Source organism: Ursus arctos, unplaced genomic scaffold (genome assembly GCF_023065955.2).
Source record: "Ursus arctos isolate Adak ecotype North America unplaced genomic scaffold, UrsArc2.0 scaffold_21, whole genome shotgun sequence".
In the NCBI taxonomy this organism is placed as follows: Eukaryota; Metazoa; Chordata; class Mammalia; order Carnivora; family Ursidae; genus Ursus; species Ursus arctos.
Genome location: NW_026622886.1, coordinates 1,003,024 through 1,030,828, shown reverse-complemented (window position 1 = coordinate 1,030,828; position 27,805 = coordinate 1,003,024). Strand labels below are relative to the sequence as shown.

Genomic DNA, 27,805 nt, shown 5'->3' with positions numbered 1-27,805 from the left:
AGAGTCCTGGGATCGAGCCCCACATCAGGCTTCTCCGCTGGGAGCCTGCTTCTTCCTCTCCCACTCCCCCTGCTTGTGTTCCCTCTCTCACTGGCTGTCTCTCTCTCTGTCAAATAAATAAATAAAATCTTAAAAAAAAAAAAAAAGAAGGGGTACAGGACAAGGAATTTGCTGATAACTGTGAATGAGTTCTAGACGGCACTGTGGAAGGGTTTGGGAACTGGGAATGAGTGGGCGACAGGAACAGAAAAGGGCATGTTTTAAGCCATATGGGATGATCTGAAAGTTCTGGGCTTCCTGAGGTGACTAATGTAAACAGGAGAAAAGAACACAATAGGAATAGTCCTGATGGCTTCAAGACTAATAATGGTGGTAAGATTGGATTTAGGGGGCCTCTCTCCATATCTACCAGTGGTGGTGTGGAAACTTAGAAGGAGCCCATGGAGCTCCAGGCTTTCCCTCTAGGGTCTGAATCCATAAATGATAAATAACATTGTTTTGCATTTTTTAAAATTATATATATAAATATATAAATGGTAATATATAATCACAACTTGATTTTTATCTCAATTCTGTTTCTGTTTTTATGTATTATTCATTCAGGATTTTTTATTATGGTAAAATACACAAACAAGATTTATCATCTCAACCATTTTTGGTGTACAGTTCAGTGGCATTAAGTACATCAGTATTGGGCAACTACCACCACCAATCATGTCCAGAACTGTTTTCATCTTGTAAAACTGAAACTCCATACCCATTAAATAATAACACCCCAAAGTGGATTGACCACTTGACATGTGTCAGGTGCCATCTGGGCTCCTGTCAGAGTTGGGGTGAATCAAACATGTTCCCTGCTCTCAGGGAACACCAGTTTGGCAGGAGAGACAAAAAGATCCTCTACAGGCAGTAACAGCAATGAGAGCTCTCCTGGAGCTGAAGGACTGGTCAAGAGGTATGAAAACACACAGAGAAATAGATCATATCTGATGATGGCATCAGGAGAGGCTTCACTGAGAAGAGAATTAAGATACAGAAATGGGCAGTTTCCCAGTCTATCCCTTCAAGGAAGAAAGTCTAGTGTAGTGTGCCTTAGCTAAGTCATTTAAGAGACAGAGTGGAGAGAAGCTCAAAAGGTAGACTTAAGTCTTTTAACAGCACGCTCAAAAATGAAATTAAGAAAACAGTTCCATTTATAATAGCATCAAGAAGTAAAATACATTGGAATAAATTTAACAAAAGAAATATACTTCTGATCACTGAACATTATAAAACATCATTGAAATTAAAGAAGACCTAAGTAAATAGAAAGACATCCTGTGTTCATGAATCAGAAGACTTAATAGCCAGTTAGAAGATAAAAAAAAAGTTCTGGGATACAACGTACAGCATATTGACTATAGCTGATGATTCTGTTCTGCATATTTGGAAATTGCTGGGAAAGTAGAGCTTAAAAGTTCCAATCACAAGGAAAAACTTTGTAATTGTGTGAGGTGATGGATGTTATCTAAACTTGTGATCATTTTACAATATATACATTTATCAAATCATTACATCATATACGTTAAACTTACACAACATTATAGAGCAACTATATCTCAATAAAACTGGGGGGAAAAGACTTAATAGTGTTCAAATGGCAATACTCCCCAAATTGATCTGTAGATTCAATACAATCCCAATCAAAATCCCAGTTGCCCTTTCCTCCTTCCTTCCTTCCTTCCTCCCTCCCTCCCTCCCTCCCTCACTCCCTCCCTCCCTCCCTCCCTCAAATTCATATGTAAATGCAAGGGACCCAAAATAACCAAACAATCTTGAAAAAGAAGAATAAAGATGGAGGACTCACACTTCTTTTTTTTTTTAATTTTTAATTTTTATTTATTTTATTTTATGTAAAGTTTGATGATTCATTAGTTGCGTATAACACCCAGTGCAGCATGCAATACGTGCCCTCCTTACTACCCATCACCAGCCTATCCCATTCCCCCACCCCTCCCCTCTGAAGCCCTCAGTTTGTTTCTCAGAGTCCATAGTCTCTCATGCTTCATTCCCCCTTCTGATTACCCCCCCTTTCCTTATCCCTTTCTTCTCCTACTGATCTTCCTAGTTCTTATGTTCCATAGATGAGAGAAACCATATGATAATTGTCTTTCTCTGCTTGACTTATTTCACTTAGCATTATCTCCTCCAATGCTGTCCATGTTGCAGCAAATGTTGAGAAATCGTTCTTTTTGATAGCTGAGTAATATTCCATTGTATATATGGACCACAACTTCTTAATCCAGTCATCTGTTGAAAGGCATCTCGGCTCCTTCCACGATTTAGCTATTGTGGACAATGCTGCTATGAACATTGGGGTGCATATGGCCTTTCTCTTCACTACGTCTGTATCTTTGGGGTAAACACCCAGTAGTGCAATGGCTGGATCATAGGGTAACTCAATTTTTAACTTTTTAAGGGACCTCCACACTGTTTTCCAGAGTGGCTGTACCAACTTGCATTCCCACCAACAATGTAGGAGGGATCCCCTTTCTCCACATCCTCTCCAACAATTGTTGTTTCTTGCCTTGTCAATTTTTGCCATTCTAACTGGCGTAAGGTGGTATCTTAGTGTGGTTTTGATTTGAATTTCCCTGATGGCTAATGATTTTGAACATTTTTTCATGTGTCTGTTAGCCATTTGTATGTCTTCATTGGAAAAGTGTCTGTTCATATCTTCTGCCCATTTTATGATTTGTTTATTTGTTTCTCGTGTATTGAGTTTGAGAAGTTCTTTGTAGATCTTGGATACCAGTCTTTTATCTGTAGTGTCATTTGCAAATATATTCTCCCATTCCGTGGGCTGCCTCTTAGTTTTTTTGACTGTTTCCTTGGCTGTGCAGAACCTTTTTATCTTGATGAAGGACTCACACTTCTTGTTTCAAACTTAGTACAAAACTAGAGTAATCAAGGGAGATTCTGGAGACCCAGGACCCAGCAGTTCTGAGGTGGTGAATAATAGCTCTTCAAGTCTGCAATAAAAAATGGCCTCCAGTAAGACTACATTACAAAAAATGAGAAAGAAACAGAATGAAAAGAGTGAAAAAGTAGAAGAGGCAGAGCCTGGAAAGTTTGTGACGGAAAAAGTGCTGCACCAATGTGTAGCGAATGGGAAGGTGGAGTCTTTCCTGAAGTGGAAGGGATTTCTAGATGCTGACAGTACTTGGGAAACAAGAAAATTTAGATTGTCCAGAGTTAATTGAAGCATTTTTTAATTCTCAAAAAGCTTGTAAAGAAAAAGATGGTACAAAAAGAAAATCTTTATCTGACGGTGAATGTGATAATAGCAAATCAAAGAAGGAAAGAGATGCTGCTGATAACAAGAGGCTTTGCCAGAGATCTTGATCTGAATGAGTAATCAGTGCCGCAGACAGCAGTGGAGAATTCATGGTTCTCGTGAAATGGAAAGATTCAGATGAGGCAGGCTTGGTGCTGGCAAAAGAGGCAAATAAAAAGTGCTCTCAAATTGTAATTGCTTTTTATGAAGAGAGACTAACTTGGCATTCTTGTCCAGAAGATGAAGCTCAATAATTGTTCGCATTGCTTTTTTATGTATGTTTATATATATATATTTATGTGTGTGTGTATATATATGGGTCTTGGCTTTTTTATTTATTAGTGTGAAGAAATAACATTCTAATGAAAAACCAGTTTGATAGGTTTGTTTTGAAGTAGTATTGGGGGAGTTGTTGGGGTTCTTTTGCATCTAATAGCACTGGTTTCTGTGAACAAATAAAAGCTTTGTGTAGTTGATTCCTTTATCAGAAAAGAATATTTGAGACCATGGTATATTATTCCCCTGCATTCAGGAACACCTTTTCTAAATGTTGGGGGAAGTCTTCATAGTTGTTACTCAATCAGAATTTGTGTTTGACTCCCATATGCCCAAGGACCGTTCTGGGTTTTTTTGTTTACTTGGGTTTTTTGATGTGTATACATAAAATTACATACGTAAGTGGTTTCCTTCCCTCCCTGCCTCCCTTCCTTCCATTCATTCTTTCACATTTACCAAAACAAAAACAGCATTTCATAACCATGGATAAGCCCACGTTTCTGGGATGCCATCATTTTCAGCACCCTAAGAAATAAATCACTTAAAGTTGGATTGAAATTTTTCCTGAAACCTTAACCTTTCAAATTTTGTAAATAATTGGGTAATTTAGATATAATGGAAACAATTTAAATTGGACAATGTAAAAGTAGCCATATCAGAATCTATATCCATATCTACAGTTATAGAAATGCAAGTTTATTTGCAAAACCTCTGAAAGGAAAATTTTATCACAACCTCCCCACCCAAATGAGAAAACTAGACAAGTCTCGGTGTGTTTTAATTAGGTAAGCAAAACTTAGTTAAATGGACATTTAAAGTTTCCTTCTAATGAACCATTCCTTTTCAAGAAGTTGAAATCCCTGTGCTGTATTGGATAAAAGGTCATGATTCATGGAATGACTAAACTTCATTCATGGAAACATAATCATAATCAGATGGTTAGAGATGTTGGCAATTTAGGATCTTCTGGAATAAATGAATGAACAGACTTCTATAATCTAAATTCTTTTTTTTTAAATTTTATTTATTTATTCAACAGAGATAGAGACAGCCAGCGAGAGAGGTAACACAAGCAGGGGGAGTGGGAGAGGAAGAAGCAGGCTCATAGCGGAAGAGCCTGATGTGGGGCTCGATCCCAGATTGCTGGGATCACACCCTGAGCCGAAGGCAGACGCTCAACCGCTCTGCCACCCAGGCACCCCTATAATCTAAATTCTTGACCTGCATGTCGTTTCTTTACCCCAACTCATTCCTTACATGCAGGCTCAATCTTCTCAGTATTTGGGTTACTGGTTCAGCAGAAGCCAGGAAAAACAGTAACTTTGTAGCAATCCCAGAATGTTATCCAACTGTATATAGTTTACTTTATTATAAACACTGGTAAATAGTAGTTTTATATTCCTTTAAAAAAGCTAGAATAATTAAGGCTGTGTTTCTGACATAAGGATAGTCACCTAGATCAGTAGAATAGAATTGACAGTCCACAAAATAAACCCACATATTTTTTATAAGGATGCCAAGACATTCAGTGGGAGAAAGAACAGTCTTTTTAACAAATAGTGCTAGAACAACTGGATGTCCACATGCAAAAGGATGAAGTTGGACCCTTATCTCATAGTATATACAAAATTAATTCAAAATGGATCAAAGACCTAAATGAAACAGCCCAAACTATGAACTATAAAACTCTAAGAATAGCATATTAAGAATTAAACTTTGCTATATGTGCAATGGGAAGAGATAGGTTTTTGAGGGTTAATAAGTGATTCAACACACGTGCCCTTTGCCCCCTCTGTGCCAGGTCCTATGCCAGGTGCACAGATGAATCTGCAGCAGTGTGTTCCGCAAGCAGCTCAAGTCTAGTGTGGGAGGTAGACACCTACTCTGATAATTATATCACACCGGAGTAAGTATCATTATAGAGCTGGGTTTCTCAGCCCCGGTGCGATTAACATTTTGCACAACATAATTCTTTTCTGTGGGAGGCTGTCCTGTGCATTGTGGGATATTTAGTGGCATCCCTGCTCTCTCCCACTAGATGCCAGTAGCACTCCCTAAATCAAGAAAATAAAAAATGTCTGTAGACATTTCCAAAAATCTCCTGGGGGAACAAAATCACTCTAATTTGAGAACCACTGTTACAAGGTAAGCACAGTGAGTTTTCTTCTCACAGAAGGGCACTGGGATGAGCCAGTGAAGATGCCTTGGAGTACTGAGATGCCACGTACATTTTTCCCAGTTATGTCTTGGCTATGTTTGTTGGGCTGTCTTGGGTCCTCTGCAAGATTTATTTAGTCCCTTTCTTTTCTTTCTTTTTTTCTATCTTTGTCTCTAGGCTGTGGTCAGTGCCATCAGAAAATTTTTAGAGGGCGTCCCAGACCTGCACCTGGTTTACATCCACCATCCCCTCCTGCTTAGGTTCTTCCTGTTGTATCCAGAGCTGATGAGTAGGTTTGGACACCGTGTCCTGGAACTTTGGTTCTCCTGGGAAGAGAGCAGCTATGAGGAGCTGGATGATGTCCCCTCTGCTGGGCAGTCTCCCCTTCCTGCCAGCATAACAGCCCTATTCCACATGCTCAGAAGCAGCCCCAGCATCCTGCTCATTTTGCTAGTAGGTGACCACTTGCTCATTTCTGCATTCAGAGATGGTGGGCTCTCTCTCTCTCTGTCTCTGGGTGTTGGTTTACTGAGGTCGGGAGGCAACTGCAGTTGCTTCTGTCTGCCTTTGGATATATTGCTGTTTCCATGTGAATGGGAGGTACTTTGGCTGGTGGGTGCCTGGTTTCTATGAATCCGTACTCTTTTTTAAGTCTAATGGAGGTTTGGTCCCTGACAGATCCATCCCTCTGTACTGCTCAGGGGACAGAACTATGAAATGCTGACCCCAGTCACCACTTCCTCTTACCTCCCTGTCTTCTCTCAAGCAGATTCTACTAATAAGTGTTTAATGTCAGAGGAGACCCTTGGGGCAAGTTAATGGAGATGGCTGATTGTAGAGGGTCCAGGCTTTTTTTTTTTTTCCATGACTCACAGGATAATGTTACATGTGCAACACAGAATTGTCAGAAATTCCGGTGCTTTTTTTTTAATGAAATAAGACATTCCTATAATTCCTGTCAGGTGTATCAGATAAGTCAGCTAACTGCCTGTCGTCTGCAGTTTCCAATACACTAGTTTTAGCTCCATCTTTTCATTCACTCAAGAAATCATGTTAGAAAATAAATTAATGAGAGTGACATTATTTTATTATAGAGGTAATGCTGTAATTTCTTGTTATTTTAAAAAAGAAAAGCATTGGGGCGCCTGGGTGGCACAGCGGTTGAGCGTCTGCCTTCGGCTCAGGGCGTGATCCCGGCATTCTGGGATCGAGCCCCACATCAGGCTCCTCCGCTATGAGCCTGCTTCTTCCTCTCCCACTCCCCCTGCTTCTGTTCCCTCTCTCGCTGGCTGTCTCTCTCTGTCAAATAAATAAATAAAATCTTTAAAAAAAAAAAAAAAAGAAAAGAAAAGCATTTGCACCATTTGACACTTTGTATTTAATGAGTGATTACTAGTGGCAGGTGCCAAACTGCAGCACAGCAACACAGGAGACATTTAGTTTAAAACCATTGCTTTCAGTGCCAGCTCACCAACTTTGCCCTCCCCTAGTCCAGAAAGAATGACAGCCCATTAGGGAAGAGTGGGGATTCCTCCAATGTTCTTAATCATCAACAAACATAATTTGTTGAGTGTTTTTTTATTGGACTGGCTTTATTAGAGTGATTATAGTGGAAATAACACCTTCATGTTGTATACCTCACTTCCTTAGGTATGTACTTCTGTCCATATTCACACATGCATGCACACACTCCCTCCTCAGACTTAAATCTTCACCTTCCACCCCCGAGATCTCTCATCTTGTGAGGTCACACGTGTTGGCTTGATAGGGGCTGCATTCATGCTCTGGCTCAAATTCTTCCTTTGAGGAGGAAGAAAGGAGAGGAATGGGTTAAAAATAAAGCGTATGATGTTCTATAATAGAGGAGGAAGGCAAGATGGGTGCCAGGGAGAGTAGCAATGGACAGAGTGAAGATACTGGATTTTCTTTGCAATGAAGCGTTCAGGGTTAGTTTCTCACACAGAGTAGGTACTTAAAAATATTTGCTGACCTGTTGAATTAGAGTTCTGGACAGAAGTCTCTCTCAAAAAAAGCAGATCTTCTGATAGAGATATTTATGGTACTTTTTTTTCTTTTTAAGCAAATGAAGAGATAGGTTTAGGGAGATTTTCCATAGGTCACAAAAGTTCAGATTAAAACCCAGATTTTGGCTCCCTGTGTAATGTTCTTCCCAGTACACTGAGCTAACTCTCAGAACAAGAGAAAACAACCCTGATCCAGTGTTTTCCATCTAACAGGACAGCTGTTTATTTGAGCAGAGGGGATACAGGAAAGAACTGGACCTAGAGCCTGCCCCACAGGCCGGGGAGGAAATCAGACACGACAACATTAATACCTGTCGTAACAGTGTGGTAGTAAAGGTCAGGCGGAGTGGTTGGGTGGCAGGGAGGGCAGAGAGGTGTCATATATGTCATATATTGCAAAGGATTTGACAAGTGAAAGTGTTGCAGGAGGATCCCGCCAGGTCAGCACTGCAGCATGCAAGTGCTTACTGTAATTCAGGGACAGTGAGTGGTCTGGTGAGGTTTTGGAGAATGGAGGGTTTGTCACAGGATTTGAGGTTGGAGTAGGATGGGGAGGAGCAGGGCGTTAGAAGCCTTGAGTTTAGTTGTTCACGTTTTCTTTTATCATACATTTATTTGGTACTTACTAGGCACTAAGCATTGGGAATACAAAGATAATTCAGATATGGTTGGTCCTTGCCCTTGAGGAAATCACAGATGCTTGTTTCATCTGTCACCTTGTAGAGACTTCTAAAGCATCCCTAGAAGGAGAGAATCAAAGAATGGTGAGGCTAGAAAAAATCTCAGATCATGACACTGGGCTGTGGGAGTGACAGAGGAGTCTAAGTCCCTATAGACTCACTTCTGGTTGCTCTGGTTGTCTTCTGCTGCGACCCAGACTCTCACTGGTCCCTAAATTCCTAACCCTTTCCATGTTCATGTCCTTCTATTTATAGCCAAACCCCTAGAAGTAGTTTTCTGCTCTCAAAATTGTCATCTCTTACTTATTCCTACACCCATTGGCTTTTGCCTCTGTTGCTACTTGAAACCATTCTTACCAGGATCAACAGTACTGTTCTTGTGACTAATTACAGTGGACTTTTTGGTTCTCATCTTACATGACCTATTATTATTTGATGATTGTCCACTTTTTATTGACACACTCTTGGTTTTGGCAATACCAGAGCTCTCAATTTTTCTCTTACTTCTCTTGGTGTTTCTCCCAGTCTCTTTTATAGTTTTCTTTCTGGCCGTCCTTGAAAGTTGATGTTCCTCAAAGTTTTGTCCTAGGCTCTCTCTTTTTTTTTTTTAAGATTTTATTCATTTATTTGACAGAGATAGAGACAGCCAGCGAGAGAGGGAACACAAGCAGGGGGAGTGGGAGCGGAAGAAGCAGGCTCATAGCGGAGGAGCCTGATGTGGGGCTCGATCCCATAACGCCGGGATCACGCCCTGAGCCGAAGGCAGACGCCTAACCGCTGTGCCACGCAGGCGCCCCAAGTCCTAGGCTCTCTTTTTACTCAGTGTCTTCTTTCTGGGCTGTGTCAATAATTCTCATGGATTTGGTTGCCTCCTGCTATATGCTGATGACTCAAATCTCTGTGTCCATCTGTGACCTTTCTCCTGAGCTCCAGACCCATATAACTAACCATCTCTTTGACATTTCTATCTAAAATGGAGCTCATTATCTTCCTCCCCCAAGTTTTCTTTCTCAGTCTGGGTCTTTCTAGGGTAGAGATCCCTCCCTAGATGAAGACTATCCTAGGCCACTAGCTTCAAGGAACATAAGTACTTAAAGGAAACAAGCCAAAGAGAAAATGAATTTTAAGAGACCAAATCCTTAGAAAGACCCTGTCTCAGGTCAGCTGGAGCAGGTACCCCACCCCTTGTTGTGGTGACCCAGTTTTTGTCTTTGAATGTGAAGCACCTCACCTCCCCTCCTTCCTGGGCAGAGAGGAAGAAGCCTTGTGTTTTGCTGGCCTAGATTTCAGCAGGAAAGATCTATCCTTAGGGCTGGATGCTACATAGAGACCCAGGAAGATGATGACTTTTCTGAGCTTCGGTTTCCTTGTAAATAAAGTGAAGCTAACATGTGGATAAATATATGGGAATAATATGTGGAAAGTATATGTAGGGACACTCTTGCTATCCTGTACACAGTAGGCTATCATTCACTGATCATTGACTGACTCTGAATCAGCGAGAGGATGTTAATCTCAGAGCAGCTTATTGAATTGCTCAAGGTCATATAACAAATAAGGGTCATGACTGTGATTGGAGCCTAAAGTTAATGAGTTTTTCACTAAATTAGATCCTGGAAACATCAGTGGTGAAAAAGAATAACAAGGAACAACTTTGCTGTCTGTTTATATATACAATTCTTACCATTTCTCCCCAGCTTCTAGCCACAGGAGGGGAAAAGAGTCTAAAAATATGTGTTGGTACCAATTTCTGTTTTTGATATGGGTAATTAACAGCTGAAAACAAAGCTGTTAATTGCCACTCTTATCAATGGGTGGTCTTTCATGTAGGTTGTTTAAATGTGAAAAACAGTGATGTCACAGAAGTTCTGTTTGTTCCCTCCTTAGCCACATCACCCTGCTTGATCCAACCCCAGAAAATTCTGGACAGCTTTGGGCAGGAGAGACTGCAGAGTGGACCATGTTCCATCCAGCGCCTTCCCCACTGACTCATGCAGTGGGGTGCACCCCTTCCCCCGCTCCGCCCCCCTGGCATTCACCATAGCCACCAAAGCCTGAGTAGTCCTCTTCCTTTTGTTTTTTTTTTTTTTAAAGATTTTATTTATTAATTTGACAGAGAGAGACAGCCAGCGAGAGAGGGAACACAAGCAGGGGGAGTGGGAGAGGAAGAAGCAGGCTCCTACCGGAGGAGCCTGATGTGGGGCTCAATCGTAGAACGCTGGGATCACGCCCTGAGCCCAAGGCAGACGCTTAACGACTGCGCCACCCAGGCGCCCCCCTCTTCCTTTTGGACTGTTAAAATTAAACTCAGGGTTCTGAGGGACCAGCTCTCTGGTTAGGCAGCCAAGTGGTGGTGAAGGAGCAGGAGCAAGAAATTGGTTTGGCTTTGGGCCCTGTGACCTTGGGCAAATCATAAGCACTCTGGGCTTTAGCCTCATACCCTGCAAAGAAAAAGGGTTGATGTAAATGAACTGAGAGTCTCTCTGACTCTCCTATTCTGTGATCGTCTCCTTCCAGAGATGTTTTCTGAGTCCCTATAAGGTGACAAAGATGAAGCCAACCTCATCCCTGTTTCTCATTAACTCATCGCAGAGTAGAATCTGCAGTGCCACTGCTGTCTTAATAGGCAGGCTACTTATTCTGCCTGTTTCCTCATTTGAAAAATGAGGATGACACCTACCTGGAAGAGTGATGAAGATACAGATAATGTATCAACAAACATACAGCTACAGTTTGAACACATCACAGTACCTGGCATTATTAGTCCCTAACTGAGTGATTCTATTGATTTATAGTTGTTTCTCTAGCAGCTGTGGATGTTTGTGAAGGGCCAAGCCCAGATGGCCCCGTGTCACCCAGTAATCAGCACATCTGGAGTTGTCTGGCTGGGTGCCCTATAGCCATGTCTCTCTGTGTGTCAGCTGTCCTCCCTGGAAAGGGAGTCTGTGTGTGACCTTGGATTCATAGCACCCAGCATGTTAGCCTGTCCAAAGAAATTGGCTTGTTTGAGCTGGTAGGTGCCAGGAGCTATCAGTAGGATAGTCTCTGGTGTGGCTTCTGACTGGCTTTGCCTTTAACATATACTCATTAAAATGATTCTGAAAGCAAATAAAAAACAATGTCCTTTCCTACCTTCTGAACCCAAGGCCTTTACAGCTTGGGGCAGAAATAGCCAGATGCCACGGAAGAGAAGGGGCCTGACCTGGTCCTCACTTCCCTTCCTGTGCCCCGAATCTGTCCTAACCCATCCTCTTCCTGCCCTGTGACATCTCCATCCCCCTTTCTTTTCCTGCCTTAAGGCACATTCAGGTCCCCTGTCCTGAAATAACCTCTTCTTGACCCTAAAACTTATATTTGTCAGAGAGAGGCATCCTGGAAAGTAGAAAGAGCTTTGGGCTTGAAGGTAGGAGATTCAAATCTTAGCTGTGCCACTTACTGGCTCATGTGACCTTTAGCACACCACATAATCTCTCTGAGTCTCTGTTTCTTCCTATTTAGGATAAACCTGTTCAACATATTAGTACATAATAGGTGCCGAGTAAGGGAGCGCTCCCTTACCCAGGTTTTGTGACACCATCATCCTGGGTCCTTCCCCAGTCCCTCTCTTCTTCACTGTCTACCTGTCCCCAGTTGTGATGTCCTCTGAGCTCTGGCTTCCTTTTTTCCTGCTCAGGATCTCATCTATTCCAGCCCAGTGGACACAGCTCGCAAGGTACTAATTGTCCTAAGGACCTTTTTGAGGAAGAATGAGGATGTCGAAGTGGGTGGTCTCATCCGAGGTCACTTCCTGTTGATCCTACAGCATCTATTGGTGGAACATGGGGCCTCTCCCTCAGGAGGTCAGTCTGGAGCTGTCAGGGGCATGTTTTGACCTGAAACTCAGGACTGGCATCTCTGCCCTGATGAGCTCCACTCCAGAAGAAAGAGTCAGTTTTCTCTGCAAAATAAAAGTCAGGCCAGTGTGGCATCTAGCTAAATCATACCTCCTTCCTCTCATCAGAGCATGAGAGCTCAACATACTTGGATACATATGTGTGTGTGCGTGTGTGTGTGTGTGTGTGTACGTGCAGAGTGCGTGTGTTTATGTTTAATGTTTCTGTGTGTTTAGTATAGGTGGGTGTGTTCAATCTATGCATGCATGTCCCCACCCTGCATGGTGTGTGCCCAGAGCTATTTGTCACAAGAATGGTAGCCCTGAGTTGGGAAGAAGAAAGTGGGAAATAATGGGGGAGGCCAGGAAGGGAGCAGCAGCCTGCAGGGGCAAGGAAGAGGGTGGATCTGAAATGTGTTAGAAGCTGCCAGTGAGATCCAGAAGGATAGTTTCCAAATCTGGAATGGGACTCCCTGGAGTCAAGGAAGTTTGGCGTTTGGTACAGTTTAAAGACACTGAAAAGATTAGCATTGGTTTATCTTTTCCTATTTTTAAAAAGTTAAATTTTAAGATTTCCAAGCAATTAAGAGGAAGTGGGATCCAGTCCTGACAGAGGATGGAAGTTTGGAGGAAGATTTAAGGGTGTCTGGAGGAGCTGAGCCTTTCCTTTTCAGGGAAGGATAAGTCACATCTGATAATAGTGTGTAAAAGCCATGAGATTTTGTGGAAATATAGTTGAAAAAACGTGGGCATTGAACTCAGACTTAGGTTCAAGGCCTGGCCCTGCCACTAACTGGCTGTGGGAGCTCGGACAAGTCACTCAGCCTCTCTGAGCCTGTTTTCTTAACTACAAAATAGAAATAATCCCTATTTCACAAGGGGGATTAAGTGAATTATTAAATTTCTGGTACCCAGCCCAGAGTTGACGCTCAATATGTCAGTTGCTCCTGTGCCCAAGGAAGAAGGCAGGAGGTAGGGGTGAATCCCAACAAACATTTATAGTAGAGTAGGGTGTCTGTCTGACCTTGGGATGATCTGAGTATTAGGTCTCCTGACTAGCCCTCCTTGTTCCTCACAGCCTCAGGGAACCTGCCATTGCTACTGAGCCTCCTTTCTTTAGTGCAGCTGAAGAACACGTCAGAGCAAGAACTGGACAGCATGGCCATGAAGCTTCTTCACCAAGGTGCTTGGGCTTGGGACAATGCCTGAGGGACCAGGGCTGGGCATGCTCCTTTATTCCATCATTCAGCCCTTTGGAAGAAGCTAGTGGGTCACTGTTCCTGTGGGCTTCTTGCTATGGGATCTTTTAGATCTTTCTCTGGTTGTACTGTGGGAGTGTTTGGGAAATGAAACAAAACAAAAACAGAACACTGTGTGAAAGGCACAGCTCTGGAGTCGGAAATGCCTGGGTTTGTTCTCAGTCACTAGTTACCTAACCTTGGGCAGTCACCTAGCTTTAGGTTCCTCACAGGTAAAACAGTAGTACTTAGCTGATTTAGGGTTGAGATAAGAGATAGATGTCTAATGCTCACAATGCTTGGCACACGGTAGACCTCCAGAGCAACTCTCTGTGCAGACTCCCTTTTCCTGGCACAAGCTCAGTTCTCCAGCTCACTCCACAGCAGGCTCAGGATATGATGATCCACTTCACAGTTCTCTAGGCCTCTTTCACTCATACCCAAACCTCATTAGGACCTTTCATTGCCGATTAATGCAGTTGCCACTTTATAGGCTGCATCCTTAGGAAGATTTATTGAGGAAATACTGAGATCAATAAGAAAAATGTTGTGTCTTCAGTACCTATGGACTTTCAGGTGCTCTGGCCACAAGTGAGGACGGTTCTTTCCCCGCCTGGAGCCCTGGCCACCTCATGAGATTGATGTCAGGCTTAAAAAGTGCCTTCGGGCCTGGCCTGGTGCCGGTCCTCCCAGCCTGTCTGTCAGGTCAAGGGTAACACTCAGCTGGGAGGGAAGACTGCCTGTGACAAAATCAAACCGCTGTCTAAAGGGCCTCTGGAGGGGGTAATAATGATCTGAAATGTAATATACATTTATATGTAACCCTTTTATTTGAGAGCATTGCAAGTAGAGGACAGGGGTGAGGAGGGGGCTGCTTGTCTGGTTGACCACAAGCCACTCAGAAGTCAAGTGTGATGTGGCTGCCAAAACAGTGAATGGAAACTTAGGTAGGTTTCCTATTGAGGCGACGCGGGGCAGGGGAGCAAAGAGTGCCGAATCCTAGGAGGAAAGGGATGTGTTCTATAGAAGTCTACTCTACAGTGTAGTAACTACTCTGATGAGGGTGGAGGAGCATGAAGAGGCATCTCATCTTGCCTTGAGAGGTTACAGAGGGCTTCATGGAGGAGGTAAACTTCGAGCTGAATCTCCAATGCTGAATAGGAGTTAAGGAGTTAGCCAGATGAGGGTGATATGAGAGAATATGGCAAATTCAGGGAGCTGCCCACTGATGGTGTTGGAGTCCCCTGGGAAGATGGTGAGTGCCCCATTGCTGGAAGATTTCAGAGTCTGGATCTTTTCCTGCTAGGAGTGGCAGGTTGACCTGGATGAGCTCTGCAGACTCTCCACCCTGGAGTCTTTGCTGGCATGAATGCTGTTACGGGATGCCTTTATTTTTTTTTTTTTTAAAGATTTTATTTATTTATGTGACAGAGAGACAGTCAGTGAGAGAGGGAACACAGCAGGGGAGTGGGAGAGGAAGAAGCAGGCTCCCAGCGGAGGAGCCTGATGTGGGACTCGATCCCGGTACGCCGGGATCACGCCCTGAGCCGAAGGCAGACGCCTTAACGACTGCGCTACCCAGGCGCCCCACGGGATGCCTTTAGAGCATGTAAACCTGTGTAGCCTGTTCTAATGTACGGCCCTGGGCTGCTTGCCTTCAGGTTTGCTACTGTGTTTCTTTTCCTTGGCTGCATTACCAGGGACACGTAGTTTGTGCTTGGTCCCCAAGACTGACAGACTGACATCTGAAATTAGCCAGTTGAAGGCCATTATCTGTGAGAATTGTGAGTGCTGGTGTGCATTAAACCCCTGGAGTGCTACATGATGGGGTGCCTGGGGACTCTCTTGCAGTGAGCAAGCTGTGTGGGAAATGCAGCCCTGCTGATGTGGACATCCTGCAGCCCTCCTTCAACTTCCTGTATTGGAGCCTTCATCAGACTACACCAAGCAGTCAGAAAAGAGGTGCTGGGGTCCCAGCTGAGACAATGAAGAGGAAGGGTGCTGGGCAATGTCTGTGGCCATTGCTGCCCTTAGTTTTTTCCGCTTATGAAAATATATAAGGGGAGGATGTCACTGGGCCAGATGGTCATAAGGTCCTTTCTGGTTCTGATAACCTGTGGTTCTAGAATGAAGTTGGAACCCTTAGAGCCTAAAGCCGATCCTTTTGTTCATTCATCATGTGTGCATGAAGTCCCCGTCAGGTGCTAACCACAATGCTGGCCCTGAGCAGGGGCTCCCAAGTAACTCCTGTGGCCCTTGCCCCACCAAACAATCTCCAGCTGCTGCAGTGCTCCTTAGCAGCACGGCCCTGATTGAGCTTCTGGAGAAGACTCTGGCACTCACCTGGACCGAGGTGGACTCTCCCAGCACCACACTCCTTTGCTCCGCCTGGCTGCTCACTGCCTCCTTCTCTGCTCAGCAGCACGATGGCAGTCTGCAGGTGAGTCACTAACTCCTGTGGCTTTGGGGCACGGGGTGGCGCATAGAGGAGTGACAAACTCCTGAGTTCTCGTTCCAGCCCTGTGGCTTATTAGCTGAATAACCTTGGCAAGGTATTTAATCTTTGAGCTTCAGTGTCCTTGCCTACTGAATGGGAAGAAAACATCCAGGGTTGTTGTCAGGTTGGTTTATATTAATTTATCATACATGGATTACCTACGTGCCAGGCTGTGTTCTAGACACAGAGGAATAAGAAATAAATACAGCATACACCACACTTGGGAAACTTGTATTGTAGTCTTTAAGCAAAGCCTCTAGAATAACATTGTACCAGGCAAAGATAATGGAGAAAGGCATTCTATAAATGAATGAGAATAAAAGAGAACAATTTGAACAAAGACATGAAACTGCACAAATTTAGGACATGGTGTATGTATTTGGAGACTGATGAGGTACTGCGTGACTAGAATGTAGGGAGTGGACTGTCAGATTGGACAGGAAGGCAGAAGCCAGCCTGTGACCTTGTAGTGCTGGGTGGTAAGCTGTGAAATGCCAGACATGTGTAAGCTATCATCGTGATTGTTGGGGAAGGTGATGTGGGGAACGGGAACAGTGGACATATCCACAGAGCACCTCTTTCCTCTCAGTCCTTCCCCACCCCCTTGTATGGGACCTTGTCATCATAGTGCCCTGTGTGAACTCCTCTGTAGGCTGTTCCACATTCAGGTGTCTCCTTGCTAAACCTGACTGCTACTTGTGGATAGAAACCATCTTCTAGCCTTTGAGGTGTCTTTGCCCTGTGCCCAGCCTGTGCCATTCAAGTGCCGGGCACACGGTCATTTGTGTAGAAGTGAAGTCATTTTTAAAGTTTGGCCTCCAAAAAAACCAAAAAACAACAACAAAAAAATAAAGTTTGGCCTCTAAGGTGGCATCAGACTGTGGAGATCTATACTATAATAAGTCTTCTGGTTGTTGCCCACAGCATTGATTTGGGAAGGAACCTTTTCTGCTTTTCTGTGTGAGGCTGTTGGGCCCACCTGTACCCCTGCAGTCACCTGCCTGGATGGGAACCTGCACCATGTCCCTGGCTCTGTCCTGGTCTTCGGCTCACACCCAGCCAATTACCTACTAACCACCTCCACTCTAAGTACTCCCCACTGACTTAGCTTAGGCCTGATGGTTCGTCCTCACCACGAAATTGGCCTATTCAGTCTCCTGATCCCTGGCCTTTCTCTTGCTCCGTATTTCCTGTCCCTGCAGTCAGTCTGTCTGCACTCTCCACATGGATGCTGAGACCCTGCGTACCTGGCCCTTCTGCAGCCTTACTTTCTGCCATTCCACCCTCCTGCTCTGTCCTTTGACCAACTGTTGGCCCTTCTCCAAATCAGCTCTGCTCTTTCACATATCCATACTGTTGATGGTTTGACTGTTTGATTCTTAATAGCCTCTATATTTTTTAAAGATTTTATTTATTTATTTGACAGGGAGAGAGAGAAAGAGAGAGTGAGCAAGCACAAGCAGGGAGAATGACAGAGGCAGAGGGAGAAGCAGGCTCCCCACTGAAGAGGGAGCTTGATGCGGGACTCGATCCCAGGACCCTGGGATCATGACCTGAGCTACCCAGGCACCCCCAATAGCCTTTTATTTTATTTTATTATTTTTTTTAAAAGACTTTATTTATTCATTTGAGAGCGAGAAAGAGAGCACAAGCAAGGGGAGAGGTAGAAGGAGAGGGAGAAGCAGACTCCCCGCTAAGCTGGGAGCCTGATGTGGGGCTGGATCTCAGGACCTGGAGGAACCAAAGGCAGGTGCTCAACCACCTAAGCCACCCAGGTGCCCCTATTTTATTTTTTTTAAACATTTTATTTATTTACTTGTCAGAGAGAGAGAGAGCACACGAGCAGGGGGAGTGGAAACAGGGAGAAGCAGGTTCCCTGCTGACCAAGGAGCAAAATGTGGGACTCGATCCCAGAACCTTGGGATCATGACCTGAGCCAAAGGCAGAGGCTTAACTGACTGAGCCACCCAGGTGTTCCAATAGCCTTTATTTTTAAGACAGCTTTAGGTGTACTGAAAAATTGAGCCGATAGCACAGAGAGTTCCCAAATAACTCCCACACAGTTTTCTCTACTAACATCTTACATTAGTATGTTATCTCAATACCTTTGTACAAGTTGATTCTTCTGCCTAGAACCTGCTGATTCCATTAGCCAACAAGCATTTTTGAGGAACTGCTTTGTGCCAAACTGTGATAGATCCAAGCAGAGAAGTAATTCCTGCCTTGAAGCAGCATGTGTTCTGGGTGAAGAGAGCAGAGCAGACTCGGCTTTGAACCCGCCACTCCCAACTAACCCCTCAGTTTGGACATTGCTTTTACTTTAAAGAGCACGTTCCCCAAAGCTGATCCTCAGCTATTCTTCACAATAGTTCTGGGGGGAGTGAAAGCAGGTGGCATTATTCCCATTTCATACGTGAAGAGAGTGAGGTGGGCTGGGAGAGGGGCAGTGATTTCTCCTTGGCCACACGGCTAGCTAGTGGCAGAGCCAGGGTTTTGATTCTGGGCTATCTGACTCTAGATATAAGTTAGTTGGATGGTGGGCTGAGGTGAAGACTGAACCACAGATGAGGCCAGGGAGGCTCCCTGGTGGAAGAGTTCCTTGACGATGGGGGAGATTTGGGAGAGGAAGTGTTCTCTATGTACAGGCTAATTTGCCTCCTCACATTCTGAGTTCAGGACTGGTGGGCTCACAAGGATGTGTGGCCGCCTCTGTCCCTCTGGATGCAGTGGGTATGTGTGGGTACATAGAAGATATTGGGACAGGTTATTTTCTGCTCAAGCTGCCAGAATGTGGGAGCTGTCCCCTTACCTCTGCCCTGCCAGGTTCACCAGACACTGTCCATAGAACTGGACCAAGTATTGAAGGTCCTCAGCTTTCCAAAGAAAAACGCTGCGCTGCTCTCAGGTATGGCCCCAGGGACCTCTAGCAAGAAAAGAAGAGCTTTTCCCTTAGACTGTGAGATGGGACCACTCCCCCCAGATCAGCTTATGGTCACCCCATTATTATCTCCACTGTCTTCCCGCTGTGATAGAGCTAGGTGGGATGTGGGGGAAGGAGGCAGAAACTGCGTGTAAGGGGCTTCTTGCTTTCAGCTGCCATCTTATGCTTCCTGCGGACAGCCCTGCAACAAAGCTTTTCCTCTGCCCTTGTGGCCCTGGTGCCCTCAGGGGCCCAGCCACCACCGGCCCCTGAGAACACTGTCCTAGCTCCACTGAGAACATCACAGGTATTGTCCCTGGTCATTGGACTGCAGAACCTCTTGGTGCAGGTAAGGCCCTTGCTGAATGGGACCCTAGCAGTGGAGCCTGCTTCTCCCAGAACAACAGTAGGAAGGGGTGGCTGCCTGTCAAGAACCTGGTATTTCCTCCAGGATCGGAGGGTGGATTAATTGGGATTTTTAAAGTTATAGTGACAGAAATGAAACTCAAAATGGCTCATAACTGAGAAGGCCAGGGGTCAGCACTGGCTTCAGGCCTAGCTGGATCCCAGAGGCTCAGACAATGTCATCAGAACTCTGTCTCCATGTCTTGGTTCTGCATTTCTCTCAGCTTTGTTCTCATGGGATGGTAGGATGACCACCAGCAGCACCTTTTCAGCAGCAAGAGACTTTCTCTTTCCCAGCAATCCCCTGAACTGAGTCTCATTATCCTGGCTTGGGTAACGTTCCAGTCACTGTGGCTGGGCAATATGATGCTCTGGTTGACCTGGATTTGGCCAGCGCCTTCTTCCAGAGGCTAGGGCCTATGACCAGCTCTCCATGACTCACGTAGACTGAACACGGAAGAGGGATGGTTCTGCAAAAGAAAACTGTTCACAGAAAAAGGTGGAGTGAATTTCGTGTAAGCCAAAACCGTAGATGTCTACCCCAGAGGGTTTTATGTTTCACAGCTTATAGGACTTTCAGAGATCATTTTTTATCCAGCCATCGAATACTGTGAAGAGTGGTGGGGGGATGGAGATATGTCAGGTGCCTGCCTTTGAGGGGTGAGCATTTGGTTGGGGGCTGCTATATAGAAAAGAGATGATAACACAGTGTTGTCAGTTTGGGGCTAAAGGGACACACTGCACTGTGGGGGTACTGGATGTAACTAGTAGGCTGGTGTAGGTTTAGTGCAGAACTAGCTGTCAGAGAGGGTTTCTGGAAGAGGTGCTTGAGCTGGGCTGGAAAGACCATGTGACTTGTCCTACCTCCCCAAAGGCAGGGGGTGATCAGAAATGGCATTAATCTTGATGGCAGTACCATTTTGTTCTCTGGTATGGACTCATTCCCTGTCCCTGGCCTCGTGGCCTCTCTCCCACCCTTGATGCCCCAGGACTTTCTTCTCTTTTAAGAGGCTTATTGTGTATTATTTTCAAATATGAGCTGGTCACCATAGGGTGACTGAAGCCCTAGATGTTTACGCTGTTTTAGTTATACTTGGACTCTCTTTTCTTGCCCTTTGGAGCTTGTCCAAGGGAGACAACCAGATCTGATCTGATCTGATGGCAAGTCATTCATGAGACAAGAGGAGGGAGGTGGGGGGAGCCAGCAAATGAGTGAGAGGAGTTGCAGAGACTTCCTGGGGGTGGGATGGGGGCCTTGATTTGAGTAGACTCTATTTGGTGTCCAGATGATTACTGCACATATATGATATGTCTGTTGATTATGGGAGATTATATTCAAGGATTGATCCCCACTGGGCCTGTGCACAGTATGGGGAAAGTTGGAAATGTAAGGAGATAGAGGATGCTCCAGGAGCGGTCCTGTGCCAGCTCTGTGGTTACTGACTCTTGTCCTGCCAGCACATCTATGCACAAGGCTCTATACACTTAGCTCTCTCTCATGGAAGTCCCCATTTGCATATCAGTCTTCCCCAGGCTGTGAGCTCCTTAAAGGTAGGAACTGTGTCTGACTAATCTTTGTGTCTTGTTCCCCTTATGGGTTCAAAAAAATCAGGAATCAGATGAGAATCAAAACATCACCTTTATTTCTGGTAAACAGTAGGAGAACATAGCTGGGACTTCAGGTCATACTGGGCTTTTTTTGGGTCTGGAATTTTTCCTATAGAGCAAAGGTGAAAGAATTTTCATGAGAGTCCAAGTCTAACTAAAACAGCATATGCCCATCACCTAGATTCTACCATTAACACTTTAGTATACTTGTTTTTTATCTATCTAAAAAGAGCTTATTTTATTTTATTTTAGTTAATTTATTTGTTAATTCATTAATTTTTTATTTTATTTTATTTTCAAAGAGGGCTTTTAAACTACCTCTTTTCTCCCAGGCCAGGCCAGGAACCCACATAGGCAGGGAAATTATGTTTACATTATGGACACTTCGCCACATGGCCGCGATCTTAAGAGTTTAAGTTCATGAGAGCATGACCTTTAATACCTTGATCCTGTCCTGATGGCATGGTAAATGTTAAGCTAGCATTTTACCTGTTAGATAAATCTGTCCTTCAGTGAGGAGGAGCCAGTTAAATGTAGGAGGAAAGGCAAATGCTTTCTCTCCAATGTTTTTGAAAGGGCCAGAGTTTCTATTTTAATATTCAGAACATAAAAGAAAAATTACTCCCTTATACTTAACATCTAGCATAAAGCCCAGCACTGGTTTGGCATCCAATGTTTGTTGAATGAGTGAACGAGGACACAGAAATGAATATGATATGGTTCTAGCCATTTAAATACTCAGATTGTAGGAAATACTAATAATTACAATTAATGCCAAAATAATTACAATTAATGCCAAAATTATTTGAATCAAGAAAATCTCTACAGGAGAGGTTGCATTTGAACCAGGCCTTGAGTGATGAAAAACTTTCCTCAAACCAGGAGTCTAAACACTAAGGGCTCGATGACTTCCTGTAGCACCATGACCATTCACCTCCTCTGCCCAGGAGCCTAGATGTCACCAGGCCTGCAACACTCTTCTGTGTCTCTGGCAGTTTTGTCTTTTTTAATCATGGTAAAATATTATATAACAAAATTAACCATTTTAATCATTTTTAAGTTACAGTTCTTTAGTGGCAAGTACATTTACATTGTTGTACAAACACTACCACCTACTTTCTCCAAAACTTTTTCATCTTGTCAAACTAAAATTCTGTCCACATCAAACAATAACTCCCCATTGCCCCCTCTCCCCATCCCTTGACAACCACCATTCTACTTTCTGTCTCTATTTGACTAACTATTCTAGGTACCTCATATAAGTAGAATAATATACTATTTATCTCTCTGGGAGTTTTCGACTCTCCTCAACAGTCCCTGGGAAGGGGAATCAACTGGAGTAACTCATGAATTCCTCATGAAGAGGCTCCTGGATCTGTGTGGGGCCTTGCTCAGCCTCACAGCCACTGTCCCGGTCACTACCTGATGAAAAGGATCAAGTAGCCCCTTCCTCCTTTCTCTCACTGACACACTCCTGAGAAATTCTCTGGCCTTTTGTTTTCAGCCATAATGACCTTTCTGTCACTGCCCTTGACCCAAGGAAGTATATAGAAGAGTCATTTTGTTTCTCTGTCCTTCCCCCGGGGCTGGAGCTAAACCTCCTTCAGACCCTTTCATAGGTTTGCTGTTTAGAAATAGTTCTTTATTTGTTCAATCATTCATCCATTCAGCAAACATTATTCCATAGCAATCTAAGAATAGAGAAGGTCTCTCTCTCTCTCTCTGTGTCTCTCCTAAGCTCTCAGAATAGTTTATTCAGCCCTGTAATAAGGATCACACTTATCATATTTTATCATATGGTCAGTCGTCTGCATTTCTGTCTTCTTCTGTAAAACTGTGAGTTTCTTTTAGGCAAAAACTTCTGGGGCGCCTGGGTGTCTCAGTCGTTTAAGCGGCTGTCTTTGGCTCAAGTCATGATCCCAGGGTCCTGGGATCAAGCCCCTCATCGGCTCCTTGCTCAGTGGAGAGCGTGCTTCTCCCTCTCCCCCTGCCTGCCGCTCTGCCTACTTGTGTTCTCTATCTCTCTGTCAAATAAATAAAATCTTAAAAAAACAAAAAACAAAAAACACTTCTGCTGCTTGTGAGGGTCAGAGGAGGCCTCACAGAGAAGGTGACATTGAATTCAGCCTTGAACAGTGTCTAGGCAGAGGTAGAGGGAAGGGCGTTGCAGGCAGGGAAGACAGCATGAGCAAAAGCATGTAATGTAGAAGTGTGCAGTGGGGTGTGGGGGGTGACGAGAAGTAGAGGATGACACTGAGGAGCTGGGCAGGGGCCATACCAGTCAGTACCTTACGTACTAGGCCAAGAAGTGTTGGGGGGGAGCCATGAAGGGCGTCTATCAGACTGAGTTTTCGAAAGATCACTGGCAACCCCAGTAGGGAAGAGGGGTGGGAGGAGAAAGCCTGAAGGCAAGGGGACTGTTGAGCAAGGGCCTGTTGCAGTGACCCAAGTAAATGACAGTGAGGCTCATTTCATACCCACTGTGATAGCTAAAACAAAAAAGACAGATAATATCAAAGGCAGGTAAGAATGTACAGTAAATGGAACCCTCACAGGTTGTTGATGGGAATGCAAAATGACGCAGCTACTTTGAAAACATCCTGGAAGTACTTCAAAAAGATAAACGTGGAATTACCATATGACTCAACAATTCTACTCTCAGGTATTATGCCCAAGAAAATTGAAAGCGTTTATCTACACAAAAGCTTGTATACAGATGTTCATAGCAGTACTATTCATAATAGTTCCAAAGTACAAAGAACCCCAATGTTCACCAGCTAATGAATGGGTAAATAAATTGTATATACATACAATTCAATACTATCTGGCCATAAAAAGTAAGGAAGTAGTAACATATTACAACAGAGATGAACCTTGAAAACATGCTCAGTGAAAGAAGCCAGACATGAAAAGCCACATATGATATTTCTAGATGAAATGTCCAGGATAGGCAAATCTGTAGAGACAGAGAGTAGATTAGTGGTTGCCTAGGACTGGGGTTGGGGGACAGGGAATGGGGAACAGCTGCTAATGAGTAATGAGGTTTCTCTTTGGGATGATGAAAATATTCTGGAATTATATAGCTACACAACTCTGTGAATGTACTAAAAACTACTGATCTGTACCTTTAAAAGGATGAATTTTATGGTTTATGAATTATATGTCGTTAAAGCTGTTATTTTAAAAACCGGTATCAAGCGGGAGAAGAATGACAGTATCGCGTAAGCTAGGCACTGAGTGCTGGTTCTCGAGGGCCAAAGCAGCCATGCAGCATCGGCACCACTGATGGAGTGCTGGGCAGCGTGTGCAGAATCTGCAGCTGTCTAACACAAGGTGGCCCAGTGCAGTGCAGTGGAAGGGGTATTGGCCAGAATCACAGAAATCTGCACTGTAGCCCCCTCCCACCTCCTAACTCTGAGGGGGTTTAGCAAGTCAGTTCTTATTGATTCTCCATTTCTCTATCTGCAAAATAAAAGGAGTCTTTCAGCATGAAGTGATTTGGGCCTATGAGAGCAGCTCCCATTCTCCCAGAAATGGAGCACAGCATAGAAGTGTTTGTTGCAGTGAGGATGGAGACAGTGTCCAGGGTTCACCATGCTGGGTCACATGGGGGAAAGAGGGTAGGTTAATAGCAGTGGAAGGGTCTGAAGAAGGGCTGTGGTCACTGGTGTGATTTGCATGGCATTGGAGTAGGGCAAAGCCAGGGCAAAACTTCCCTTCTGCTTAGTTCTCAGAAGAACCACAGGACTATAAATCTCTGAAAGTCTCCGGAGTAGAAATACAGTAGGTTTGTTTTGGGTTTCTTTGGAGATGGAGACCTTGGCCAGCAGGTGGAGCTGCAGGAAGACAGGAGGGGGCCTTTTCTTATGGCCAGGACTGTCTTAACGGTAGAGCTGGCCACTTTGGAAGGAATGGAGAAGAGTGTCTTATGGCTGGGGGTCTCCAAGCAGAAACCAGGTGTCCCCAGCAAGAACTCCTGCTGGATTCCAGTCCAGTTTCTACATCTCTGTGGAGACCTGGGAAAGGATACGTGTGGGTGTGGGCAGGGAAGAGACAGTTATCCTTGTGCTCAGACTTGGCTTCGTGATTGGGGTGGGCGTGGGATGTTGTTATCATTTGGGAAATCAGTGAGCTAATTAGGTTTATGAGCCATGAGGTTTTGATCTCAAAGATCATTCCTACTAGAGCAGAGGTTCATGTTAGGTTAAGGTTCTAGGAAACTAGGAGGTAGAGAGAGAACATGTACTGAGTGCCTACTCTGTGTAAGCACTTGGCATATGTTATTTATTCATCACAACTCCTCTATAAGGTAGAAATTATCATCTCAGTTGTTGTTGTTTTTTTTTAAGTAGGCTTCATGCTCAGCATGGAGCCCAATGCAGGGCTCGAACTCACAGCCCTGAGATGAAGACCTGAGTTTAGATCAAGAATCGAGACCCCTACTGACTGAGCCACCCAGGAGCCCCAAGAATTTATTTTACATTGGAGGAGAAAGGGCACAAAGCTTAGGGTTTTGTTCTAGACCTGCCACCTACTGATACGTACAGGTGTCTTTAGGTCAATTATTTTTTCTCTGGGCCTCCTTTTCTCACCTATAAAATGAGGTGAGTGGATTAGATCAAACACTTCAAGTTATGTGCCTTGGAGGTCTTAGGTGTTCTGTGGAGAAAACCCAGGGGTTGTGAAAGAGGGGGGTTTCCCCTGTTGTGCATTTCATGAGGCTGCTCTTATACTTTATTGAGTGTTTACTCTGTGCCAAGCACTGGCTGAACACTCTGTATCCAGTCTCATCCAGCCCTCTCAGCAACCCGGTAATTTTTTTATCCCCAGTCAGCAAGGGTAGGTGACCTCGGCCAGGGTCACATAGATGGTAAGAGACTAAGCAAGGACACAAGCCCAAGTCTGTCCCATATTCTTTTTAATAATTTTATTTTAAAATTTTATTTTTTAAAAGATCTTATTTATTTAAGAGAGAGAGATAGCAAGAGAGCATGAATGGGGGGGAAGGACAGAGGGAAAGGGAGAAGTAGACTCCCTGCTGAGCAGGGAGCTCCATGACTGGATGAGGATTCTGGGCTCTAGCCCAAGAACCTGAGCTCAGGACCTGAGCTAAAGTCAGATGCTTAACCAACTGAGCCACCCAGATGCCCTGTCCCATATGCTTAACCCCCACATTGCTGCCTTCCAAAGAACAGTGTGAAGACAGCATAGCTGTTTTGTTGTTGTTGTTAGTTTTTTGTTTTTTTTTTTTTTAACTCAGGCTAGATCTCTTTATTTAAAGATAAATAACCTTTATTCCTAGATTTTCGTCTTTATTTCTAATTTTGTAACCCTTCCTGTATCTAATCTTTGGTGAATGGCTTCAAGCCTCTTTGGTAAAGGTGGGAGGAAACTTTTGGTATACATTTTGGTTGTGTAGCAATATGCTTTCTCAAGAAGATCCCGTCTCCTTGTTTGAGCTGCTCTGGATCTATCCACGGGCTCTCAAGTCTGGGAATTGGTTGATGAATAACCATAACTTTGCTGCTATAATATCATTTATTTAAAAAACCATGTTATTTGTTTTTACATTTTAAAAAATCAGTTTTTTTGAGATATAACTTACATGCAATAAAATTCCCTGATTTTAAGTGTACAATTAAATGAGTTTCGACAAATAGTTTTGTAAATGCTACCACAATCATGATATAGAAATTTTCATCACCCCAGAAAGTTCCCTTGTGCTTCTTTGTAGTCAGTCTCTTCTCCCCATCCCTGTCCCTCAGTAAATACTGATCAGCTTTCTGTCACTATAGTTTTACCATTTCTAGAATTCATATAAATGAAATCATACAAAATGTGGTCTTGTGTGTCTAGCTTTTGTCACTTAGCTTAATGCTTTTGAGATTCATTCATACTGTCATATGTGTCAGTACTTCTTTTTATTGGTGAGTCCATTATATGTCTGTACCACAAATGTTTACCCAGTCACCTATTGATTTGAGACTTCAGATTTTTGGCTATTATGCACAAAATTGTTCTTAATACTGAAGTACAAGTCTTTGTGTGGACATATGGTTTCATTTCTCTTGGGTACATATCTAGGAGTGGAATTGCTGGGTCAAATGACATATTCGCTTTGTAATGTGTGTAACAAGTTACCACAAATGTAAGGGCTTAGCAACACACTGTAATATCCCATAATTCTCTACATCAGATGTATGGGTGGGTTTGACCAAGTTTTTTACTTAGGGTCTCACAAGGCTGAAATAAAGGTGTTGGCCAGGCTGGGTGCTTATCTGGGGGATCTGGGGGAAAAAATCCACCTCTTCTTCAGGGGTCTCTTCTGGCTCTTTAAGGTTGCTCACATTCTTCCTTAGTCGCCCCTCTATCTTCAAACCACCAATGCATGCTGAATCTTTCTCATACCCTCGGGCTCTCTGGTTCTTCTGCCACCAGCCAGACAAAACTGCTTTTCAAGGGCTGGTGTGACTAGATTGGGCCCAAACAATCTCCCTTTTGCCATATATTGTAGCGTAATCACAGGAGTAACATCTGGGAGCAAAGGTCATGAGATAGTCTTAAAATTCTGCGTACCACATATGGTAAGTATATGTTTATAAGAAACCATCAGACTTTTCCAAAATGACTGCACCATTTCATTTTCCCATCAGAAGTATATGAGAGTTCCAGTTGCTCCACATTCTGACCGACATGGTATTGTCAGTCTTTTTAATTTTAGCGCTTGGTGGGTGTTGTAGTGGTATCACATGGTGGTTTTCATTTGCATTTCCCTAATGACTAATGATAATGAGATCTTTTGGTATGCTTAT

General features: G+C 43.9%; 1 protein-coding gene and 1 pseudogene across 1 annotated transcript in view; both read left to right on the top strand.

Moving 5' to 3' along the window:
* The window catches only part of MEI1 (meiotic double-stranded break formation protein 1), a 71,858-nt gene that overhangs the window by 39,992 nt on the left and 4,061 nt on the right, over window positions 1–27,805 (top strand). The window contains exons 20-26 of the mRNA XM_026479534.3: window positions 5,928–6,203; window positions 12,128–12,293; window positions 13,404–13,508; window positions 15,415–15,525; window positions 15,843–16,003; window positions 18,884–18,965; window positions 19,154–19,329. Coding sequence (XP_026335319.2) covers window positions 5,928–6,203; window positions 12,128–12,293; window positions 13,404–13,508; window positions 15,415–15,525; window positions 15,843–16,003; window positions 18,884–18,965; window positions 19,154–19,329 — 1,077 coding nt within the window. The remainder of the gene's footprint in view (window positions 1–5,927; window positions 6,204–12,127; window positions 12,294–13,403; window positions 13,509–15,414; window positions 15,526–15,842; window positions 16,004–18,883; window positions 18,966–19,153; window positions 19,330–27,805) is intronic.
* On the top strand, window positions 3,024–3,389 carry LOC113241719 (chromobox protein homolog 3-like; annotated as a pseudogene).